The sequence below is a fragment of the Heptranchias perlo genome, chromosome 6 (assembly GCF_035084215.1).
Source record: "Heptranchias perlo isolate sHepPer1 chromosome 6, sHepPer1.hap1, whole genome shotgun sequence".
Taxonomy (NCBI): Eukaryota; Metazoa; Chordata; class Chondrichthyes; order Hexanchiformes; family Hexanchidae; genus Heptranchias; species Heptranchias perlo.
In genome coordinates, this window is record NC_090330.1 from 23,597,983 (window position 1) to 23,624,171 (window position 26,189).

At 39.4% G+C, this 26,189-nt stretch overlaps 1 protein-coding gene across 2 annotated transcripts in view; it reads left to right on the forward strand.

Annotated features, from left to right (window-relative positions):
• The window catches only part of dclk1a (doublecortin-like kinase 1a), a 293,560-nt gene that overhangs the window by 262,840 nt on the left and 4,531 nt on the right, over positions 1 to 26,189 (forward strand). Inside the window, exon 17 of one of the 2 annotated variants that reach the window (XM_067985938.1) lies at positions 7,618 to 7,691. The exons of the other annotated variant lie outside the window; for it this stretch is intronic. Coding sequence (XP_067842039.1) covers positions 7,618 to 7,691 — 74 coding nt within the window. The remainder of the gene's footprint in view (positions 1 to 7,617; positions 7,692 to 26,189) is intronic. 2 annotated transcript variants of the gene reach the window in all.

The following is a 26,189-nucleotide window of genomic DNA, read 5'->3' on the forward strand; positions in this document are numbered from 1 at the left end:
CGCAGAGAGAGACGCATCGCAGAGGGCACTACCCTCGCCACAGGGTCCACAGACCGAGGCGCAGCTCCCCGGACCTCTCCGAGCAGCAGTGCACAGGGAGGCGCGGATTCGCTCGACATGTAGTCGTGGAGATCTGCAGGCTCTTTCATGCCGAGCTGCTCCTGGCTGGCCCCAGCACCAACTGCTTACCTGTCGCTGTCAAAGTCACCACTGCCCTCCACACCTTCTCCTCCGCATCCTTCCAGGGTGCAGCCGGCTACACCGCCAATGTCTCTCAGTCGTCTGCGCGGACGAGCCCTGCAAATACACCTGCACCTACTCTGCAGTAACACGATGGGTGGCATCAGTGGTGGGTCCTCATAGTGATACCCAGGAGCGGGCATTATTGGACACAACGGACAGGATTCGCGGAGACATGGCAGTGGTGGTGTCAATATAATGTGTGCTGTTTGTTGCTCTGAAATTCAATATAGGTAACACCCATGACAAACCCTCAGACACCCTTGTGCACCCCCTTCATGCTCACGACACGTTTGCCTTACGCTGCCTACTGCACATATGTGATGCATGCCCTGTGGCTGCAGCACAGGTGGTGGCAGGTTGAGTGAGGCTGGCCGTGAGGGAGATGCACGAGAGGGTGAGTATGGGATGGAGCAATGAGATTGTATGAGGATTGGGTTGCGTGTTAGTGGCAGGATGAGTACTGGCGAGGTGAGTAGGTGGAGGTAAGATGAGGATGGGGTTTGAGTGGGTATGAAGGGTGATATTACAGAATAGTGTTGGCGGTGCCGAAGGAGATGTGGGGTGGGGGCAGTGTTGTGGCAGACGGAGTGTAGGGGAAAGACTTCGTGTTCTCACTGCGGCTGACCTACTGCGGTCATTGCAGCGCCTCCTGCACTGTAAGCAGGTGGGCCATATGTTGGTGGCGCAGGTGACCCCCTCTGCCACCTCCAGCCAGGCCTTCTTGGTGGCAGAGGCAGGCCGCTTCCTCCCGCCCGCCGGGTGGAAGATTTGTGTCCTCCCCCTCCTCCTCACCCCATCTGATGATACCTGGGGTGAGGCATCATTAAACTGGGAGCAGCCTTCCCCCTGGGCTGCTCCATGCTGCAATTTGTTCCATTGGTTGCAGCATCTGTCAGTGGAGGACTGCCCCTTTAACTAGAGAACCTCCAGCTGACAGATCGTACTGCGCATGCGCAGCCCGACCGACGCGCAGGCCAGCGCCGTGGACCCCGGAGGAGCAGGTAATTGATTCCTATTAGTGGGTTGCCTGCTACGATCGCGCGGGCAACCCACTAATTTCGCCGAGCATGTTGACCACGCTCCCGGAGGACCACCCGCTGGGAACCCGCAGGCCTGCTAAATTCGAGCCCCATGGCTCAATGCATTGGAGCACTGTAGCACCAGCATATTGGACCATCATGACAAAATTGCATGGAAAATGATGCAAGAGGCTGTCTCTTATCTAGCTGTTTTTTTGTCTTGTCTTATGTGTGCAAATTGATTGCTGCATTTGGATATGTAACAACAGTGTGTCTATACTTCAAAAGTAATCCATTGGCTGTGAACCGCTTTGGGACATCCTGAGTGCCATATAAATGTAAGTTCTTAGTGAAAAGAACATTATAGAGTAACTTGTAATGTTCTTTTCAATAAGACACACAAGAGCAGCTATTTAACAAACAGATGATCTGGTAATTTATTTCATTGCTGTTTATGGGAGCTTACTGTGCACAAATTGGCTGCTGCGTTTCCCTACATTACAACAGCAACTACACTTCAAAAGCGCTTTGAGACGTCTTGAGGTCGTGAAAGATGCTCTATAAATACAAGTCTTTCTTTTCCTTGACAATCTCCTAATTAATTTTGCGTGCAATTTTGTGGTGTTGAGTGGAAGTGATGACCATAGCCATAAATGTATTTGCATTTTACTTCAGATTAGATTTTCAAAAGCTACAAACTCCTATTGTTGGCCTTTTTGACTAAATATTGTTTCAAGAACATCCTTTATTTCCCACACTAAACATTGTCAAAAAGTTGCTGTTCTATATGGGAAAGTATTATTATTACACCCTTTTCTTCACAGATTTTTGCACTGATTCAGAAGGCTTTTTGAGGCCAAGGTGAAAGAATTGAGGGCAAAGGATTAAATCAACACCCTAGAAACAGCAACGATTTGATATATTTTATGGAAGTGATTTCCATTTGTTATTTCATACATTAAAAGCTTTGCCAAAGACTGTTAATAACATTTACACTTCATCAAATACTACTTCATCAACTAGAAATAGCATATTTAACCTTGGTTAAAAGTAAGCTAAATTCCTAATTATATTTACATTACTTTGATGTCTAGTCAGTTTTTTTGTCCTTTATAAATTTATAGCTGATCCCTTTGTTCTGTGACGATCAGAAATACAATGCCTTTTGCTCAGGTCATGTTTAACTTGTTTTGCAAAATGGTTAATATGACCATGAATGTAAGAAATGTTAAAATTGGGCTAATTTGGAAATTTCAATTAGCACTGTGCTACTACAGTTTGATTATAGGCAATGCCACTGGTTTGAAATTTCCACAGCAAAATAATAGAATACAATCCCAAAACATTTGTGAAAATCCTGTAATCCCATATAATGAAAATGGAATTTGACTTAGTCAGTCACCACAAAGCAGCAGTCTTCATTATTAATAGATTGAATCGTAGAATATGATCCCCGAAACACCGGTAAAAGTCCTAAAAACACAAGTAGTAATAAAGGATTTTGACTTTTTTAACTACTGTAAACTAGTGGCACTGATTATTGTAATTTTATCATTTGAATTGTTGCTTCATTGGCGTGATTTTGTTAACGTAATTTGATTATTTGCAATATCTCATTTGCCTATTTTGACAATAGTTTCATCAAATCCCAAAACAAATCTCATCTATCCCTCTTCTTTGCAAAATGTAAATTTATACGGTATGGCACCATTCCTAGTAGATTTTAAATAATCATTTAGAATATTGTGCTTGTAACATGGTAGGTGATTAATACCAATAAATATTGGAATCTGTTACATGATTTGAACAGTTGCTCCTTGAGCAATCAGAAATATAATCTATAATTGAAATGAGTTTATGGTATTAACTACTGCATAACATCTAGTACAAGGTGTGTGCACAATAGATTTCTGACACAATCTGTCAGTGAGATACAGTGAGTATAAGGTTCTTAGTCACTGAAGAAAGAACATCTGAATGGTGAGACAATCAGAACCATGCAATTCCTATTTGCAGAGGCTAGAAGCAGTATCAAGCTTGCCCAGCAGCTTAGGCATTGATGTGTGGTATGGGGGTGGGGGGAACTAAATGGGAAAAAACCAGTAAAAAGAATCGAACTATGATATTTTTATTGCATTTAAAAAGGCATTTTCTGATATCAGACTAAAAATATTTTTGATATTACAAAAATACAGTCCTTAATTTTAAATGTGCCCATAAAAAAATAGTATGAATGTATATTATTGTTGTAATTTTAAACTCCTTGAATTGCAAAGTCGGAAATGTAGGTACAACTTACTAGTTAAACTGGGGTCCTAAATTAAATAAATTATACTCCTGGTGCAACAATGCTGCAAGCTTAGTATTTTAAATAGTGCCAGAGTCTTCTGATGGCTGTGTAGGTAAATGCATGTTATGGTTCCAGATTTGCTCCTTAGTTTGTGCTAAATTAGGTAATCTTAGCTAGGGTGACAGCAGGGGCCTGTGTCCTTGACCTAGGACGTAGAACAAAATGGCCAGGATTCCTCCAGTAATCCCTACTGAAAGTAGCTGTGTGTCAGTGTCAAATGAGGACAGGGCTGAGATTTGCTGTGATGGTTATATGACAATACTTTCGAGGTGGACACATAAGAATGAGAATTTAGGAATGGTATTGGAAGGTTCCTACCATCTGTGCACTGTACCCCAGCATAAATTTTACTTTTAGAATAAGAGGAGGTAAAAAGACATTTAATATTTTAAACAGTATCCAGGGACTTCTAACATAAATTGCATGGTTACTTATTTAATTGACTTATCAAAATTTCTGATACTTAAGTACACAAGTCAAATGATACTTCTGGTGGCAAGCAAGAGAAGTAAGTTTTAACTTGGACTGTTAACTGTAGATTTGATTTAAAAACTCAAACTAATTAATTTTTATGTCACTTTTACCAATGATTTTCTATTAAGTACTAGGATCGTATCAGTCAGTTACAAGGTAATAAATGTAAGCTGTCATTGTTAACCCTTCAATGTTCATTTGTGCTCCTTACTAGTTATTTTGTCTCAGAAGCTCTCAAAGTGTACTTTACATAATTAAAAAGGATGGATGAATATTAATAGTAAAAGAACTGTTAAGCTTTCAATTTTTAAAACCTCTACCACATCTAGTGAGAGGATTAGCTGCTGAACAGTATAGGCTAAGATGTATGTGTCAGAGGAAACTTCCAGGAAATTGACTTTTCATGGAAATAAGCTTTTACAGTTTTGATCTTGAAGTAATTCACATATTACCAAATACATTTCTGCACTAGTTTTGCTTTTGACCCCAGGGTGACCATAAGGATTTCAATCAGTTATGTCTTCTTTGTTCAACTCTTCTACATGTTCCATGAGTTTAGAATAACCTCTAACCTCCAACATATCCTGTGAGGCCAGTCATTTTTTTTGGGGTCAGGCACTCAGTGGCTAAGGTTTCTAACAGGATATGCCTGGTCATGTGAAGTTGTTTTCTCATATACAAGTCTTAGAATATCTATGCCCTCTAGATCTTCTAAGCCAATATAGTCTCTTAAACAAACCTAAGTTATATTTTCTAAAATACAGTCAATTTTAACTAGATCAGCATTTAAATAATTGTTTCATATATTTTAATGTTGAGTATTAAATATATATACAAGAATCTGACCACTTAGATACAATCATGCAGTCATAATGTTTTAAAGGACCAATATAGCGATTCAAAGAATTATTTAATAATGGCTGTTGGAACAAAGAAATTGACACTAGCAGAATGGTTTATTTTTCTGCTGTCACTCTCAGCAGTCTTTCACTACAGAAAATATCCCTGCACAACTAATAGCATCAATTAATTTAGCAGGAGTGAGGCCTTCTAAATATGTAGCTGTTTAACTTCTCAGTATCTGAAACTGTTGAAAGGCTACTACTGTACTTATAATCTTCCAAGTTATTGAGCCATGGCGATGGCGATTAAGTTCTTTATTGGTAAATCAGAATCAAGTTATTCTGTTGTAATGAATTTATTAAAATAAATGTGCTTACAAAAAGCTGTAAATTAACGTGTTATATTAACTTATCATTTAATACAAGAATGGTAACAGTATGAGTAGTGTAGCAAGTTCATAAATTGTAAGTTTTCCCAATACAATTGCTGAATTGTACCTTTTAAAACATTTTCAAGTAGTCCCATTGTGGTTTTTACTAACCCCATTTGAAAGGGTCATTATAGTCGATTGTTAAAAAGTGAGAACTTTTAAATAACAATATAGAAGAGAAATGATAATTAACTGATCGCAGGAGATTTAACTATGATATTTCTTAGTGGTCAGTATGAGGAGCTATAAAAACACTTTGCACAAACTAAACTGCCACCAGATGGCATCTGTGGACAAGATCTGTTAGGAAAGGCAATGGATGTGAACAATGGAGAGCATGGATTTAGTTTAAGGGCAGTTTCTAGGAATAATAAACTGATTATTTTGGTAATGTGTAAGATGTATCAAAGTACAAGAAGATGTATCGTATAACATTTTGTACAGAAAATCTTTATATTAATGGTCAAGAAAATGCCTTTTTTTCTTTTATAAATCTATGAAAGCATTCTTAAAAGGTCAACAAAAACAGAAAATGTCTGGCTTAATCTGATATTTTTAGCCTGGAGTAAATTGACAGCCAAACAAAATGGATTTTAGTTATATGGTACCATGATTTTCAAGATGACCATTTTCAGGAACTGGCAGCATCTGTTACAACAAATAAATAAATAAATGGATCATACAGCATTCATTTTAAAGATGTCGACAGTGATCGGTGACGGCCAAATTTTTGTCCGACTAACTAACTGACCTGCATTTGCAGTTTTGGTTAAATTATATCTGAATATAAAGTAATTCTATGTCTTTAGCTTTTTAAGAGCTATAATGGCAAAATTTATTATTTGGGAAAGAAATTTCCAGTATGCATAGTATTAAAAAAAATTAGGATCTCTTTCTCATTGAATTAGATCAAACTTGGGCATCCTAGTTTTTAGATAATACAAATTCCTGAAATTCATAGAACTAAAAAAATCATACTTGATGTGTTAAGCACTGCTGTTTTTTTAAAGTATGTTATGTATTTTTGCCAACTCATTTATATCCAAGAATAATTAATAAGATGACATCATATGTAGAGAAGGTGTAAATGAATAAGATTTTTGTGAATACTTTTCAAGTCACTGCCTATTGTAATCAAATTATGTGCAATCCTTAAAATAAGTTGAGGTAAATACTGGAGGAGCAAGTATTTTTAAAAGGTTTTTATATCTGAGTGGACCACAGGAATCTGTGTATTTCTCAAGCCGGTAGTGTGACACATTTCAGGCTGTAGGTTATAGACATTTAGCCAGTAAGAGACATGCTTATAATGAGGCAAGGAAATTGTGTCCTGTTATCTCTTGCATTTCCTCTTAAAAGAAAATGTCATTATAGCAACAGCAATGCTCTTTGCCTAACTATTCATTTTTGAACTGGTATAACAAACCCCAAGTGTGGCAAGTGGATTGGAGTGACAAATAGCTCTGGAACCTCAAAGCCATGGTCAGCAAGTTGGGAAGTGAGAGGCCCACTGTCGTGCTAACAATGAGAGGTTTGTACTTGGTACAAGAACATTAACTCTCTAAGCACTAGTTCAGTGTACTCCGAGTAGCCAATGCAGAAAAAGGATGGCCACAACAATAAAGATATTGTGGGAGAGATTATTAAAGTATAAGGAACAATATGCCGTGAATAGAAGTCATTAAAAAAACTTAGCAATACTATATAGAACTATAGTTAAGAGGAAGATAAAAACATAGAGCGATATGTTGGTGTAAGAAGTTGGATAACTTTTTAGGCAGCATATTGCCACACATCAAACTTTATCATTACAAATCTGTGAACACCATTTGTATTTTAAAAAACACCTGGCATTTATCATTACTGACTGGGTTAATCTAAATTAAACTGAACCAAATTGATAGGTATTGTTTTGCCTGGAATCAGGTGAATTAAATTAAAATGGCCTGCAGTATGCTGAATCATAATGTGTTGTGATTGACTCAATGGTTGAAATTATTTTACTAATTTAATACTGCAGCTTGTTACAGTATTATAGAGACTGCATTTTATGTGAGATTTGCATGTTATTTACACTTATGTATTGCAACATTGAGACTTTCCCAAACCTGCAACTTGACCTTATTTTTAAGTTTGATAGTTGGTAAAATGTTGCCAGACTAATGTCTGTAGCTCAGTGTGAGTAAGTAGCAAGCTGGTCTCATCATGGGTCTGTTGGGTATGGCAATCCACTGAGTTGCCGATTTCTCTCTGCTCAGCTGGACCGGGGGTTTTCCATCAACCGATCAGGGTCATTGGACTACTACGAGCAACCAGGAATGTATTGGATAAGGTATGAGATGGTGCAGTGCCAACAGTCAGTGTTTCCATGACAACATGCTGGCAGTCTCCATTAACTTTACTTCAGCTGTCAGTTTATGCAACTGAAACTGTGCCTTTGATTTATCAAGTCCATATGCTGCTTTATCAGTCTCATTTCAATGTACAAACACCAAACCACTCATTTCCTTTTCCACCCATGAGTCACGCTTTTACCCATTCAAATGATATATGTTTAACTTAAATTTTCATCATTTTACATTTAGACCTGCAAAGTAACCCAACCGTAATCAGGTTAAAAAAAAGACAGCCTGTTCTTATTGCAGCGTTTTGCTTGTACTGGAAGTAGATATAAGATCTATTCGAGTAGATCAAACATGAGCTGATTCAGTCTCACACACACTAGTAGTGTTTTTCTATTTTTAAACCTATACATTTATTAATCTGTTCCATTTTTCACACATTCCCTCTGGAAAGAGGTTTCAATCTGTGCTGAATTGGTGGAAAACTAACTCCTCATGTTACCTCTCTCATAGTTTTGGCTTTTATAAGCTTATCTCCCCACACCCCCCTTTAGGGTGTAGAGTTGGCAACTAAGCCATAGACTTAGTTTTACATTTTTATTGACAATCCTGGCTCACAGTTAGCCAGCTGGCTTGCATTAATTGGCTTGTAGAACAGCCCATCTGAAAATTGGCTAGTACTCTATTTTAAATATAAACTCGTTTTATATTTTGATTTTTTTGTTTTGTTTTAGACTTTACAATTTTTTCCCAAACACAAGTCTTCCAGTTTAGAATCAAATTTGTCACACTTCCATGTATTCTCATCCATGTGGGAGAGAGGATTGATGTATGCTGTGACTCCTCCACAACCATTTTCAGGATTGTATCACAATCAGCCAGCAAAGCTTGAACAAGTCAAGTTGCACAGTCTCCGTTTTTTTTCTGTACTCATCTCTCCCTCAAAATAAAAGAACTGATTCACGTTTGATGCGCCACCTATTAGCCTGGCTGAGAATTGATTCAACTGAGGAAAGTACCACATAATAGACTTGTTATCAAAATTGAAGCCCATAGGATTAAAGGGGCAGTTGCTGCGTGGATACAAATTTGGCTAAGGAACAGAAAGCAGAGAGTAGTGGTGAATGGTTGATTTTCAAACTGGAGGGAAGTGTGCAGTGATGTCCCCCAGGAGTTGGTGTTGGGATCACTGCTCTTTTTGATATATATTAATGACTTGGACCTGGGTATACAGGGCATAGTTTGCATGTGACATGAAACTCGGAAATGTAGTAAACAATGAGGAGGATAGTAACAAGCTCCAGGAGGACATAGACAGACTGGTGAAATGGGCAGACACATGGCAAATGAAATTTAATGCAGGGAAGTGTGGAGTGATTCATTTTGGTAGGAAGAATGAGGAGAGGCAATATAAAATGAATGGCACAATTTTAAAGGGGTGCAGGATTTTAAAGGATGTACATACACAAGTCTTTGAAGGTGTCAGGTCAAATTGAAAAGGCTGTTAAGAAGGCATATGGGATCCTTGACTTTATAAATAGGGGCATGGAGTACAAAAGCAAGGAAGTTATGCTAAACCTTTATAAAACACTAGTTAGACCCCAGCTGGAGTATTGTGACAATTCTGGACACCACACTTTAGGAAGGATGTCAAGGCCTTAGAGAGGGTGCAGAGGAGATTTACTAGGATGGTACCAGGGATGGAAGACTTGAGTTACATGGAGAGGCTAGAGAATCTGGGGTTGTTCTCCTTAGAGCAGAGAAGGTTAAGGGGAGATTTGATAGAGGTGTTCAAAATCATGAAGGGTTTTGATAGAGTAAATAAGGAGAAACAGTTTCCAGTGGCAGTAGGGTTGGTGACCAGAGGGGACACATTTAAGATAATTGGTAAAAGAACCAGAGGCGACATGAGGAAATGTTTTTTTTTACGCAGCGAGTTGTTATGATCTGGAATGCACTACCTGAATGGGTGGTGGAAGCAGATTCAATAATAACTTTTAAAATGGAATTATATAAATACTTAAAGTGGAAAAATTTACAGGGCTATGGGGAAAGAGCAGGACTAATTGGACAACTCTTTCAAAGAGCCAGCACAAGCATGAAGGGCTGAATGGCCTCCTTCTGGGCTGTATCATTCTATGATTCTAACTGTAGACAACTCTGGGACTTGAACACTTGTTTCTTCTGATTAAGAGTAAAATGCTACCTTTTTAGCTACCACATCACCCAGAGAGCTTTTCATTTTAAAGTGTGAGGTGCCATATAAATAATGTTGAATGCAAGCTTATTTCTGCAAAACCTGCATTATCCTTCCCTTATTACTGCCAGATCATTCTTCTTGAAAGGGGAGAGTGGACAGTTGAGCCTTGAATTCCTCTTGCTTCTGATAGCAATGCTGTTGCATGAATTAATCAAAAGGAATCTCTTTTCCATGACAATGTAAACAGATAGTCATTTTTATCCCCAACTTGTAATATGACAGAGCAATAGTAAGACAATGAATTAAATACCAGTACTGAATACGAGTACAGATTACTCCCAGCAGGTGTAAATATTGTGCATCCTGTGGTAAACTTAGATTTTAATATAGACTGCTTGTTCAACTTCTGTGTTGTTCACTTTCAGTCGATAGCTGCATGCCACTTGTCACATTCACAATAGCATCTTGTGTTTTACTTCCACATATATGTTGTCACAGTGTAGAGGTTGCTTTGTTCAGTGTTTGTTGTGCTAACTGCAGAGAGTTCCTGTTTATTCTACAGGGTATGGATTACCATTAAGAACTAAGTTTTATTTTATTTAAAACTATTCAAAACGATGACAGTTCTTACAGTTGTTATCAAAGTTCAGCGCCAATGCCGTATATAAAAGTATTCTCCAGTCTTCAAGTTGTTGACAGTAGTCTACATAGAAAGGCAGATTGGCTTACCCATATTATCAATACCTGCTTGTAATCCTACCATAAATTCTGATGATTGGAGGCAGCAGGAGCTTTTCCTTTGTGCATGGTCACAGATTCAATTTTTTAAGACACATACATTATACTTTCAAACCAGGACCAAAGGAAAAAAGAATTTGCATTTATCTAGTGCCTAATCACATCCTCAGGATGTCCCAAAGTCCTTCACATTCAATGAATTACTGTTTGAAATGCAGTCACTTAATTTGTGTAATTAAGGTAAATATCTCCATTTTTATGGGGTTTTTGGGCAGGTTCAGTTTTTAGGCAAACGCAGCAGCCATTTTCCACACAAGAAGTTCCCCCATAGATTAAATAAGTTCTCAAGGGCAATTAGGGATGGGCAATAAATGCCGGCCTCGCCAGCGACGCCCACATCCCGTGAACGAATTTTTAAAAAGTTACCAGTTAACACGTCCTACAAATAGCCATTAGGACCATTTAGTATCACTAACATGTTATCCCTTATTGCTTTGAGTTATTTCCTTTTTGTTCTGATTGACTACAAGGCTTGTCATGAAAACAACTTTTGTGTTTCTCTGGTCTCCATTTAGCACTAGTGTGTGTGCTCTGCCCATTCTGATACTACTGCAATTACTCTGCGGTTTCAACCTTAATATCTTTAAAGACCTATTGATTCCTTTTATAACGATCTCCTTACTTATTAATTCAGGTATGCATTGAGAACATTTCTTTCATTTAGCTGCCACATTTTCTGTGAAAGATACTTCTAGTTAGGACATAATTCTGTTCAGATGAAAACACCGATGAATCCTATTCCTTCCTTAGCAAAACAGAACATCCTTGGCCAATAATTCCTTCCCATTACCTGCTTCAGTTAGCCTCATCCTTAGTAGTTTTGCTGGTTCTTACTGGGAATTATTAACAAAACATTTTCTTTGGGTTTAATCCCAATAATCATCACTCACAAACTGGGATTATTTTGCAAAAATGTATTCCTTATTTCTCCTTGTTATTTTACATTGATCAAGTCATTCTCCTCATGGATTTTGCTCATCCACAACATGAATATAATGGTAGACTTGACTATTCCAATACTCTCCTGGCTGGCCTCCCATCTTCCACCCTCCATAAACTTGAGTTTATACAAAACTCTGCTGTCCATATCCTAACTCACACAAGGTCCCGTTCACCCATCACCCCTATGCTCACTGACCTACCTACATTGGCTCCCGGTCTGGCAATGCCTTGATTTTAAAATTCTCATCCTTGTTTTCAAATCCCTCTATGGCCTCGCCCCTCCCTATCTCTGTAACCTCCTACAGCCCCACAACACTCTGGGATCTCTGTGCTCCTCCAATTCTTGCCTCTTGCAATTTTAATCGCTCCACCATTGGTGGCTGTGCCTTCAGCTGCCTAGGCCCTATGCTCTGTAATTCTCTCCATAAACCTCTCTGCCTCTCTAACTCTCTCTCCTCCTTTAAGACGCTCCTTAAAACCTACCTCTTTGACCAAGCTTTTGGTCACCTGTCCTAATATCTCCATATGTGGCTTGGTGTCAAATTTTGTTTGATAACGCTTCTGTGAAGCACCTTGGGACTCTTTACCACATTAAAGGCACTCTATAAATGCAAGTTATTGGTTCAAAAATTGTTGCTAAATTACACTGATTAAATTATCATTTCAATTCATATTTCACAATCAAATTCACAGAGTCAATAATCTATACTCTGCACCACATTTTTATATGTCAAATGAAAGTCTGATAAAGGTACCCTCATAAGCTTTCCTGGCAACTAATAGCTGACAGTTAGATCCACTGATTATGCAAGACAGTCCTGTTCAGCAAAATCATAACGCTACTGATAATCCAATATCACCATGTCCCTCTGGTGGCAGTAGCCACACCGAGAGTTGCCTCTATTAAGTAAACTATGGACTCTTTGTTTTGGACTGTTGAACCATTGTCCTGAGAAGACTACCATTATCAGTAGATCATATTGGATTTTCTACTGATAGTTCACTGTTTTGACATTGAAGTTCCTTCACAGATCACTGAAAAGAGGTTTCATAGTTTGTGTCCAACAAACTAAGAAAGAATCAAGAACAGAATGATTACTACCAGTGATTTTACATATTCCTAAACTTTTCATAGGTAAAGCAATGGCCCCATAAGGAAAAGAAATAAGAGGTAGAGCTAAAGTGCTATGCTTTCAGTCCTGCCCTATTTTCAATTTTTGGGGATGTATAGGAGATCTATTGTTGATGAAGGTTATTGATTTTACACCTCTGGCCACTCACTCAGAACAGATTGTAGTGTTTGCACTGAAACATTTTTAGAAACCCTAACCAACTATAACCATATAAAATGAAAATTGTCAACATTACTAGAGGTTTTGAGCATTATAAAGAGCTGCAGCTGTAGGATTGAGATGCTAGTATCTTAATTACCGCCTAGAAATTCCATGCTGTCTTTTGTGCAGACTTAGGGTAATCTGGGTGGAGGGGAGAAATTTGGGGTGGAACCCATTTCCACTCATTTCTTGCCCAATTGATCAATTCCAACGGGAGCTCCTTCCATGTCCCCCCCACACTATCATGTCACACTTGAAGCAGGACTGGCTGGATGCCAGGCTTCCCTGGGAAATCCCACCAGTTCTGCCCAGCATTCTGCATAGCATAAAGCAGGTATACTTACACTACTGGTGTTGTAAGTACAAGTCCATAATGTTGTAAAAGGAAAGGAAACGACTTGCATTTATATAACACCTTTCATGACCCCAGAATGTCCCAAAGAACTTCACAGCCAATGAAGTACTTTTTGAAGTGTAGTCACTGTTCTATCGTAGGAAGGGCAGCAGCTGATTTGCACACAGCAAGGTCCCATAAACAGCAATGAGAGACATAACCAGATAATCTGTTTTTTCAGTGATCTTGGTTGAGGGATAAATATTGACGAGGACACCTGGAGGTGTCTCCCCTGCTCTTCTTCGAATAATGCCATGGGATCTTTTGCATCCACCTAAGATGGCAGATGGGACCTCGGTTTAACGTCTCATCTGAAAGACGGCACCTCCAACAGTGAAGCCTTCCCTCAGTGTATCCAAAGGGCAATCAATCCAAGAGAGCTCAGTTGTTGTTTAGAGAGCAGCGCAACCTCAAAGGACCCAAGATGAAGCAACATTTTTTTCAGGTTAGCACTTAGGCCAGACCGACCCTCTGGCAATGGAATATGGCTTTCAGAATTTTAACTCCCTCATCCTTTTCATTTAAATTCACTCTTACAGGATTGCAGCACAATTACTACAAGTGGATTACTTGGTATAAGGGAGAGACATCCAGGTATTTTTAGGGTTTCATCTTCAGTATAGGAAAATGTGGGTAATCGTGAAACTAATAACTCTAGTTTTGTTCTCACAGTGAGCTCAATCCTCTCAACACCACCAGGGAGCAAGGATGCATGCTTCCACTATACCTTTAAGAGATGCGGATAATTAGTCACTGGCACAGATTAGAGGCAGGTACTATCTCCACCACCACCACAACAGTCCCCGTCCCAAAAAAAGATTATTGGCTATGAGAAATAAAAATAATTTTTATTCCTGTGGCTGTGGCCACTTGCAGGTCACTCATTATTTCAGCAGGTTTTCAGCACAGTGATGTGACAGAAGAAGAGGTATAGAGGGACTTCTATTCATCTAAATAAGCAAGATGCATTTATTTTAAAGCTGTGCACATGTTGAAATCAATATGAATAGGGACAGCTGTGAGCTTCCTGGATAGAATTTAAATGCCCATTTTGTTATTTTACATCTAAAATTCATTTATGTGCTCATCCTTAGTAACTGCTCCAGCTTCTAATGCTCTTTGGGAGTGCCAACTATAGTACAATTGTCCAATTAAACAAATGAAAAAGATATTGCATTTTTGCACATGATACTTATTTTGTGACTGAAAATTGAATTAACTGGTATCATAGTCAATATCAATAATCACCTTTGAGTTTTTCATTTTGTGCAGATAGCAAAATATTTTTTTAAAGCACACTTCACACATTTGATAAGTAAAGTGTTTTAATTCTTCACTTTAAAACAGCAGTGCTGTAGTTAGGGCAAGGAAGCTTTAACTGTGAACAAGAGGGAATCTCTCACTTCACTTAATCAATTCACTGGTTTTGCATACTATGCCATTAGACAAATTCTTTGTTTCTTTCCAGTTTCATTCTAACTTTCAGTAGAGCTTTCACAAATTCCTGCCAATATATTTGTTCACATCATCCTCTTCCTTTTGGTACCCACTTCATCAACAGTTGAGAAAGAAATGTTGATACCACAGATGGACCCAAGCCATCTTAGTATCATCTTGGTATCAATGAGCAAGTATTAATCATATGACTGCTTGGCAGAGTTGCTCATTCCTTTCTTATGTGGGCCTGACATTGCAGTTGCAAGATACAGCTGAAAAACTGCACATCAAATTCATCCAAAAACTTTTACTTCCTTTATTGTATCTAAGCGCTGTAAAGCAAATTCATGAGCATAACTGATCAATTGTATTCATAATAGTTTCTGAACTAAGATGATTTAAGGGAGGCACATTACTAGCAAATCATCCCAAGTTATATAGCGGAATGTGTTACCTGAGCCAAATAACTAGCCACTGCCATAAATGTTACCTGGCAGCAGCTCTTGGAAACCATCAATGCAATTGGAGCCACACAGAAGCATCATCCTTAGATACTGAGCACCAACTCTCCTTGTTAGCTTATTTTGACATAATAGTCACATTACTATGGTAGGATCTGGCCAATGACAGGAGTGAAGCAGATCCACATTATTTCTAAGGTAGTCGGTTGGTGTTCTTTTTTTTTTCTCCAATGGAGCAGATGGTCAAATTAAACTCTGTTGACCTTCCTTCACCACTTAGGAGTTAGGGATAGGATTTTGCAGGACATCTTCATTTATTATTAGACACAAAAATTACTTCAATGTTACCCTCTACTTGACCAACAGAAATTTAGGTTCACCAATGATCTGTAGTTTTTGGTTGAAGACTTCTTGAAATTAAATTTGTTTCACAATCTTGTATTCAAATCTTTAAATGAATGCATACAATTTCTAAAATCTATAGAATCCTAAGATCATGCGATTATAGATTTTTGCCATGTATTTTCCTGTATTTCCTTGCTGTCTTCTTGTGCTTTTCTTGTATTTCGTAAGAATATAAGAATTAAGAGCAGGAGTTGGCCATACGGCCCCTCGAGCCTGCTCTGCCATTCAAGTAGATCATGGCTGACCTTCGATCCCAACTCTACTTTCCCGCACGATTCCCATATCCCTTGATCCCCCTAGAGTCCAAAAATCTATCCATCTCAACCTTGAATATATTCAATGACTCAGCATTCACAGCCCTCTGGGGTAGAGAATTCCAAAGATTCACAACTCTCTGCGTGAAGAAATTCCTCCTCATCTCAGCCTTGAATGGCCGACTCCGTATCCTGTGATTATGCCCCCCTAGTTCTAGACTCTCTAGCCAGGGGAAACAATCTCTCAGCATTCACCCTGTCAAAGGGCTTATGGGGAAAAGACAGGAAAGTGGAGTTGAGATAAAAATCAGATCAGCCATGATCTCATTAAATGGCGGATCAGACTCAAAGGGCCAAATGGCCTACTCCTGCACTTATCTCTTATGGTCTAAGCCCCCTCATAATCTTATATGTTTCAATGAGATCACCTCTCATTCTTCTAAACTCAAGAGAATATAGGCCCATTCTACTCAACCTCTCTTCATAGGACAACCCTCTCATCCCAGGAATTAATCTAGTGAACCTTCATTGCACCGCTTCTAAGGCAAGTATATCCTTCCTTAGAGAAGGAGACCAAAACTGTATGCAGTACTCCAGGTGAGGTCTCACCAATGCCCTGTACAACTGTAGTAAGACTACCTTACTCTTGTACTCCAATCCCCTTGCAATAAAGGACAACTTGCCATTTGCCTTCCTTAATTACTTGCTGTATCTGCATACTAACTTTGTTTTTTGTACGAGGGCACCCAAGTCTCTCTGAATACCAACATTTAATAGTTTCTCACCATTTAAAAAATATTCTGTTTTTCTATTCTTCCTACCTAAGTGAATAACCTCACATTTCCCCACATTATACTCCATCTGCCACCTTCTTGCCCACTCACTTAATCTGCCTATATCCCTTTGCAGACTCTTTGTGTCCTCCTCACAGCTTACTTTCCCACATAGCTTTGTATTGTCAGCAAACTTGGATACATTACACTCGGTCCCTTCATCTAAGTCATTAATATAGGTTGTAAATAGCTGAGGCCCATGCACCAATCCTTGTGGCACCCCACTAGTTACAGCCTGCCAACCTGAGAATGACCCATTTATCCCTACTTTCTGTTTTCTGTCCTTCAACCAATCTATCCATGCTAATGTATTACCCCCAACCCCATGAGCCCTTACCTTGTTTAACAACCTTTTATGTGGCACCTTAACGAATGCCTTTTGAAAATCCAAATTTACTATGTCCATTGGTTCTCCTTTATCTACCCTGCTAGTTACATCCTCAAAAAACTAATAAATTTGTCAAACACTTTCCCTTTCATAAAACCATGGTAACTCTGCCTAATCATATTATGATTTTCTAAGTGCCCTGTTACCACTTCCTTAATAATGGATTCCAGCATTTCTTTGGTGTGTTGTAGTTTCTCGTATCTCTTTGGTATTTCTATATTCTCTCGGTTCTATTGCTCTATTTTTCCTTCATTTTCTTGATATTATCTCTGTATTTTTCTTGTAATTCTTCAGTGGTAAGCCTGTGTTTCCTTGATGCTTTCTTTATATTTTTCCAGTATTTCCTTTGTGCTATCATTGTGGGTTTTTTTTCATATGTACACAGAGGAGTAAGAATGCACCAAGACTACAATTTGAAAAAATTGAACTTCTGATATTTTGGTGAAAGTTGTTTGTATAAGAGGAAAACCACTAAGAAAATATAGGGAAATGTGTGGTATTTGTGAAAATGAAGTTGTATATTACTTTGTCACTTTACTTTTTTTTTACAACAATGAAACCCAAATCATAAAAAAAGACAAGGAAAACTTATCAAATTAAATCATAATGTTGTTACTATTATCCACTATGTACTCCAGTCCCTGCGGTGCCCACCGGTCTGGCTTCGATTTTCTCCTCTTTGTTTCATTCTTATCTTTGAGTCTAATTCTATTGGCTAGAAAGGGAACAGGATTTTGTTCATGAGATAAATATAACATGGAAGAATTTCTAGCTAATCTCAATCCTTTTACCCCTCTTTCTCTGCCACCTAAAATTGTGAATACAGTATGAGAGGTCGGTGCCCTTGCTGTTCTTGAGTGCCAAATTCATTGTAATAATCACAATGCATACTGGGCCCGGCAAGATGGTCTGCAGTGACCTTTTCTGGGTACATAAGCGTCCAATATGGCGAGTGGCGTGCATGTGCATATTCTGTCCTGGATTTGCGCTGCCAGCCATATTGGTAAAGGCTGAATTATAGGCATCCAGGGCCCATGCCTTAAACAGGCATTAGGCCCTTTGCATAAGCAAGTAGGGGGCCTATTGCCCGCTTCAGGATCCCTTCCCAAAATTGAGCTGCCCTGAACGCTGCCGGCACCGGACCAACTGCATTCAAAATAACCAAATCATCATACAGCTTAACCAGCGTCCTTAACTGGACCGCTGGAGGCCACCACCAAAAAGGTAAGTGTGTTTAAAAAATAACGGAACTGGAGTGCTCCTCCCGGCTCCACAGTAGTCCCGAAGACTGTTGCCAGCCCCCTCCCGATCACCTTGCCGCTCCCCCCCCCCCGGGCCTACTTGAGGGCAGCTACCAGCGATGCAGCGGCTGAAAATTTGAATCCATTTCACTGGCGAGCTGCCTGGGGATGCGCTGCAGACGTGCGCAGTGCACCAGTCTAATTGAAATGATGCCTGAGGCCCAATATCAAGTGAGCCTCGGTCCTACCCATTCCGGCACAGGGATCGTTCCTTGTGCCCAGTTTTTGCTGGCAGGCCCAATGTCTGTCAATTGCTTGATACAAGCTACAGATCATGACATTTCCAGCTCAAATTTGGTTGTCCAGTGTGCGCACCGGCCTCGTGAGTGATGCACAGCTATCACGTGATCGGTTTAACTAACTTCAAGAAAAATTTCTGATGAGACCAAATTTCCAATTGGATAAAGCTGAAGTCCACCATTCAAAAACTCCAAATGTAATCCAAGTCCAATCTGATGAAACTCAAGGGTGAGATTTAATCCACAGAGAATTTGGAAGACTAGCCAACCTGAACAGATTCTATGTACCTTCCAGTGACAATAACAAAGTACCAGGTTGCCCATCGACCCTTTCAGATGGACATGAGGGAAGAAAAAAATCTAGTAAAGAACATGTTCATAATGCCATATCTCTGATTATGACATGCTTCATTAACTCTAACATTTTGTTTTAATTTCTATTTTTCCGATTTACATTGCGAAGTGATTTCAGGGCACTATCAATAGAACAAAAGAACTGTGCTGGGGGCAATCATATTTCTGGCTGTAAGAGCAGGCTCAGCAATTTCCACCCATGGCCAGAAAATATAGCAGCATGTGGTGCTCTGCTCCACTGGCAGAGCCTATTTACATTTGCCGTTGTTGGTGCTGTACCTCTGGTAACATGAACAAAAAAACTACTCTTGAGATGGTACTTTATGCTGCTATTATGCACTATTACCGCCTTTTTATATTGCAGAAAGATTGCATCAAGTTTGGTAACTACTCCAAACCTGTTTCCTTAATAATGACATTAGTACTCACTTTTAAACCAAATGATTCGACAAAAAAGCTAAAGATTGAGACAAAGAATGTTAAAGACAATGACAATTCTTTGTAATTGCTTGATTTTTTTAAAAAAGGTATTGATGGTGAGGTTTGTTCCCTAAACAACGGTATTGTGGAGGACAGGCCCTATTTATTGTGGAAGCTTCTATTGAAGTTTTGATGAAGAGCTGTGTATGTAGTTATGTATGTATGATTGTGCTCTTATGTGTAAGTATGCTTCCACTTCTGCCTGTGCTTCTATTCATTTATGTGTGTTTGTGCATTGAGCAATGCCCAGACTTATTGCTGGCCTGTATCTTATGGCCAGCCAAGATGTGCTTTGTTAATGCCATTTCATACAACTTACCCACCTATCCCATGAGCTGCCCAACCTACAGCTGACCCTGCAAATTCCGGCAGATTTTCAGTCCCCATCATGTCCATGCACTTTAAACTATGGTGTAGATTTTGATCTTCACCACCTAGGTGATAATCTGGCGGGTGGTTCACACACCCATTATAGAACCGGTCTGATTTTCATTCCATTGATCACCATCTAGACAGTGAAATTGACCCCAGTGTGTCTGTTCTCTACATTCTAAATCTGACAGTAGAAATCACACATCTGAAGGACATACAGAACCGTGGCTAGAAAGAATTTTGCCTTTGTTTAAGTTGGAATCACTGGTCTCTGTAATTCTTTTTTTAAAAAAAGATAGATCCCACTTATGAAAACATGGTGGGTTGCCTGGGAAAATAGATATGACTCCTGGTGGTCTTCCTGACAATATTCAAGATATAGGAAAAGGTCATGCTAAAGTTACAGGGAATCATTCTGTTAAAATAATTGCTTTTGTATATCTCTAACTCAGTTTACAGTCTCTCCCCTCTCATCATATTTCCTTATTTTTCTCCCCTAACATTAGTCTGTGCCACATACTCAGGCTGGGTCACTGCAACCCACAATATCTGTATTGACAAAATAAATATTTTACCTTGAACAACACACCAGGAGGCATGTTTAGAGGAAGCAATCCCTCTCCACCTAGATTATGCTATAAAGATTGTACTCACATTGCACAGCAAACTGTATGTAACTGCAAATTATAGCCAAGGTTCAAATCTAGGTCTCCCACTGGGAGGATGTAAAGTTATAGCTGCCATTAATTCACTTTAGCAGTTTGCTAGTACGTCGTAGCTTACTCCCTTCTCTGGTTACTAAAAAAAAGTAACTATAACATTTTGGTCAATTCCCTTTCTTGTTCCCAATAAGGATTTAGGATAAAGATAGATGGGACCTGGATGTGATTCCAATCCAGTCTGATAGCTTGAATGTCTCTTCTCTCTTTTAGCTGTGTAGATCCTACATGAAATGAGCAGTTGCAATCCAGTTCCTAGATGGTATGGGTCTACAGCACAAAATTGCCCCCAATTTGGCACTACATTTCCAGTCTTACTCAGTGAAATCATGTGATATTTGGTATAGGAAATGAAAAATGTCACTAATTTAGTAAGGGGCATGCTGCAGAGACTGAGAATCAAAGCACATTACTACTTGGTCAAAGTAAAGGGAACCTGAGTATGCTCAACAGTGACACTGGGTGCCCAAAATGAGAAAGTGTTCCATTTCCCAGAATTCGACCACAAAAAATCATCAAAAAGATTAAAAAGGGAGATTGTTCTTGAGTGCAAGCCCAAGAGCTGAGAATGATGGGAAATGTCATAACAGTTTACCTCTTCCACTGTGCATGCACATTCCTTTGTTGATGCTGTTTAGAACAGCATATCAACATGAAAACCAATACTCTTCTTTATGGCTATATGACCTGGAGCTTTGATTAAAACAGGATGTAGTAGATGGGATTTCTATTTCCAATTTCAGTGTTGTAAAATTCTTTCATGCCGTTAGCTACTCATATTATCACAACCTGAAATTCCTGAAAGTCTCTTAAATCCATACTATTATGCATTAACTTTAGTTTCTCTCGGAAAGTATTGAGTGTTTGTACCACAAATGTGGGGTTATTAAAAAATATTTTGTTATTATGTTATATAGTTATAATGACCATGCTAGCATTTTGTGTACTGGAATAAGGACAAAGAACTTACTTTAAAAACAAGGCCAACAGAGGGTTTTAATCAGCTCAAGGGCCACAATTCCAGCATAAAACTTTCAGAAACATTCACTATGGCCATTAGTAGATCAATGGTAACATAACTATTGAACTCAGACAGCTGAACTTGCTCTTGGAATGTATGCTTTTACCACACATTAATCTCTACTCTTTCAGTCAATACGATCCCTCGGATTCAAATAATCTATCTTTTGATGTTAAATTATTTTTTTGTGTGTTGCTTTAATAGTTTCTTTTATCATAAAGAAGGTTAATTCATTTCAGTTTTTCTAATCAATTAAAAGTGATTCATTCCTAAAATGTGAATGGTGGTAAAAGTGCTCACATTTGCTAGGAATGCGCACATGAGTGAAAAAATCGTGGGGTCTTTAACTCGCTTGCTCTGCACTGCAAGTTAACTCGCCTGTTCTGCACTGCACTTTAAATTCTTGACTTGGTTGTCTGATGGTCGTGTGCTGTCTGAGAGTTTCATTATCAATTCAAATCTGATTCTAAATACTGATTAAATGCTGTGATTTTTCTAGTTTCACGTACAGTGTGCTATTCTCATCCATTTCAAATGGGAGCTAAAGGCCAGCTAGCTTCTTGCATGTCTAGATAAGATCCCTGAAAGCTGCACTGTTCACTTTTTGTTGCCACACTAGCAAGCTGTAGAGATTGCTTTCAGTCCTCATTTCTCACTGCTTTTAATGGGAAAGGCTGAAGAAGAACAATGAAAGGATGTCAGGGACATCAGAGGGCACCAGAGGCAGACTGGCCACATCCCCCACTATGCCATCGACTGTATGTACAGGCTGAGGCGCAGCTATTTGGCAATGATGGAGAAAACCTGACACCGCAGACTCTGATTCAGAAAGAGGGCAGTTACAGAGCTGTGCCACCTACTTCAGGATTTGCAGCCATTTTCCATCATATCAAGTTGGATGATATCAGCCATGTCTCTGCTCTTACCTGGCTCCCTCCAGCCAAGTATCAGCCAATTTACTTTCCACAGTTGTATCAAATAGATGACTCTTCATTGTTCAACAGGACTAACACTCTCATCTTCATGCCCAATAAACAGCCTAATTTCACTACAGTACTGGGTTTCCCAGGAGGGCATCGATGACATTGAATTGGTCATTCATGTCCCTAGGAACAAAAAAACAGAAAAGGGTTGAACTCCATCAATTTGCAAGGAATCTTACAACACCAGGTTATAGTCCAACAGTTTTATTTGAAAATCACAAGCTTTCGGAGATTATCTCCTTTGTCAGGTGACCTGACGAAGGAGATAATCTCCGAAAGCTTGTGATTTTCAAATAAAACTGTTGGACTATAACCTGGTGTTGTAAGATTCCTTACATTTGTCCATCCCAGTCCATCACCGGCATCTCTACATTACATCAATTTGCATCATATAGGACAATGCCAGCTTCCAGGCTTCAGTCACAAGACATTCATTTTAAAACAGGGATGTGAAGCAGATTTATTTGAAGGCAAAGCCAAACTGGAAGAATATCTCCTTGAAGACCAAGACTATCAGTCCTGGATAATGGTACCCTTGCAGTAACTACAGACAGAAGCAGAGCGTTGATACAACAAAATCTGTATATCTACCAGGATGATTACTGAGCATATATTGGCATCTTCATCTGCCTTGACAGATGGGGGTGGAGGTTGAGCATTACAATACAGCTCTGCCATTGTCTCTAAGATCATTGTCATCTGCTGCATGCTCCACAATTTTGCAGTAATCATGGAGAGAGGAGAAGGCCATCAATACAGCCAGGAATATTGGTCCTCCAGGTGCATATGTAGTACATACTCAGCTAAGTAAGCTGCTCCTATAAGGAACCCTCAACTTAATTGGCATACCCTGTTGCCCATGTAGTACCGAGGAAGTTCCTCCAAGTATCTTCTGCACCATTCCCTGTACTTCTTCAACTAACAACAATGCTCATCCTTTTGCACTGCTGCTATCTTCTACATATTCAGAAAGAAACTCTTCAAAGTACAAATACAACACAAATAATTTACTAAGCTGCTTTGCGTTAGTGATGTGTCTTCCCACAGTACCTTGGCCTTTAGCACTGGTGTTTTGTATGCAACGTTTGACCACTAACTGTGACTTCTTTTAAGTAATTCCCCAGTGGAAATGGTAAATTTGCTGGCTGCTGCTAGGTTTCGGTGGAGCCTTTTGAGGTTCTGGTATGTTGTACCTCTTTTTGTTGGGTCATTAGATGGCCCTGCAACTGATATCTGGTGCTACTGTGGCTGGCTGGTACTATCCACTTTTGGCACATCTACTGTCACTTGTGCAGAAGTGTTGTATGTGGGAGCTGGAGCATCACCTTGAGAGATAACAACGTGCCCCAGCTTCTGAGCACTCTCTCAGAATTACCACTGATCTGTGTGGGAATAGATCTGATGACAGCAATGGGGTCTGTGAAGCCCTGCCTCCTAGCTCTCTCCATCTGATCCCAATATGATAAACTCAGACTGGAAAGCCTCTGTTATATTGAAGTCCAACCTCTCTATAGAAGCAAATGATATTCTGACTCACCTTAACGCTGGGGGCTCTGATACAAATGCTTGGAGTTGCTATGTACTCCATGGTAGACAGAGAAGCCTTTCTGTACAAAAGGGGCGAGTAGTTCCATCTGCTGAATAATTCCCATTCCCTTCCCAGCCCCAGTCCCCAACCCACTCTTGCCCTAAACTCACATCAATTTGTAGTTTCTGTCCCATAACCCCATCTACCCTCTCCTAGCTCATCTCATTCAAGAGACTTATCTCCTAGATCATCTTTCCACTCAACTCCTGACCACCTAACTTGCCTTACTAGCCTCACGCTGGCTGACATTGAGTGATTTCCTCTCCTCAAGCATCCTGCCCTTCATAACTGTCATTATCACTCCATTCCTCAAAGAACCAACCCTTGACCCTTCCAGTCTTGGATGTCTTCTACCAGCTTAATATTGGGAAGAATGAAACCATTGTCTTTGGCCCACACCACAAAATCCACTCCCTTGCTTTTGATTCCATCCCATTCCTGGGGCACTGTTTCAGGCTAAGCCAGACTGTTTGAAATCTGAGTCCTGTTCTATTCTGAGCTGAGTTTTTTTTCAAATTTGTTCTCAGGATGTGGGCAATGCTAACAGGAAAGCATTTGTTGGGTGTCTTTGGGTCTTCATCCTGACCTGCTCCAATCCTTTTTGTGGTGGTGCTCTCATGAGGAAGGAATTCCAGGATTTGAGCCCAGAGAAATATCCTCTTCATCACTAAGACTGCTTACTTCCAACTCTGCAGCATTGCCTACCTCAGCACATCTGCTGCTGAAACACTTATACATTCCTTGTCACCTCCAATGTGCTCACTGACCTCTCATCCTCTATAAACTCTAAGTTGCCTAAAGCTCTGCTGCATCTCTCTTGTCCCACACTAAGTTCTGAAAACCTACCTCTTGAACCAAGCTTTTGGTTACCTTGCCTAATCCCTCTCTTCCTTGCTAGGTGTCAATTTTCCACGTGTCCGTCTAAAGCATAGTGTTATTTTTATTACGTTAAAGGTATAAATAGAAGTTATTAGTGTTCTTAATGTTGTACTGTACTTTTCCACGCTCCTGATTAGAATGCAGGTTGTTTCTGTGTTTGTGTGCTTGTTACTGGCTTTTTAAGACAGTTGTGAGCCTCATGCATATGTCCCCTCAGGAAGCCTGTGTGAGTTCCAATAGAATAAGTTATATATGCAAATATCAAATGTTGGGACTAAGTGGCCATGTGAGTGCAGGCAGCGGAAACACTTGCATAGACTGTTTAGCTCCGTTTCTATGCAGTCAAGAATTTCCAGAGTTATATGTCCAGTTCTAATTTTTTTATCTGGTGCATTAAGAGAATACTCTGGGAAACAATGGGATTACATGTTAATTGCATTTCTGAGAAAGATTTTCATATCGGGATATCAACATAACATTTTTTTACAATTTTATATTAGGAAAAAGAGAATGGTCAAGAGCAATGTGGGCCCCTTAAAAACTGATAATAGTGATATTGTAAATGGAAATAAGGAAATGGTGGACAAGTTAAATAATTACTTTGCATCAGTATTTACAGTAGAGGAAGAGGATAGCATGCTGGAGACCCCAAGGAAACTAATTTTGAATCAGGGATGGGGACTCACCATAATTAATGTAAGCAAATTAACAGTATTGAAGAAAATAATGGCACTAAAGAGTGACAAATCCCCAGTACCAGATGGTTTCCTTCCCAGGGTTTTAAAGGAAGTAGGTGAGTACATTGCAGATGCCCTAACTATAATCTTTCAAAGTTCTCTCAATTCAGGAACCATTCCTTTAGATTTGAAAATTGCACGTCACTCCGTTATTTAAGAATGGTGAGAGAGGGAAGCCAGAGAATTATAGACCAGTTAGCCAAACATCTGTTGTCGGGAAATGACTAGAGTCTATAATTAAGGATAGAGTGACTGAGCACCTTGAAAATTTTCAGCCGATCAGAGACAGCCAGCATAGATTTGTAAAAGGTAGGTCATGCCTGACGAACCTGATTGATTTTTTTGAAGAGGTGACTAAAGTAGTGGACA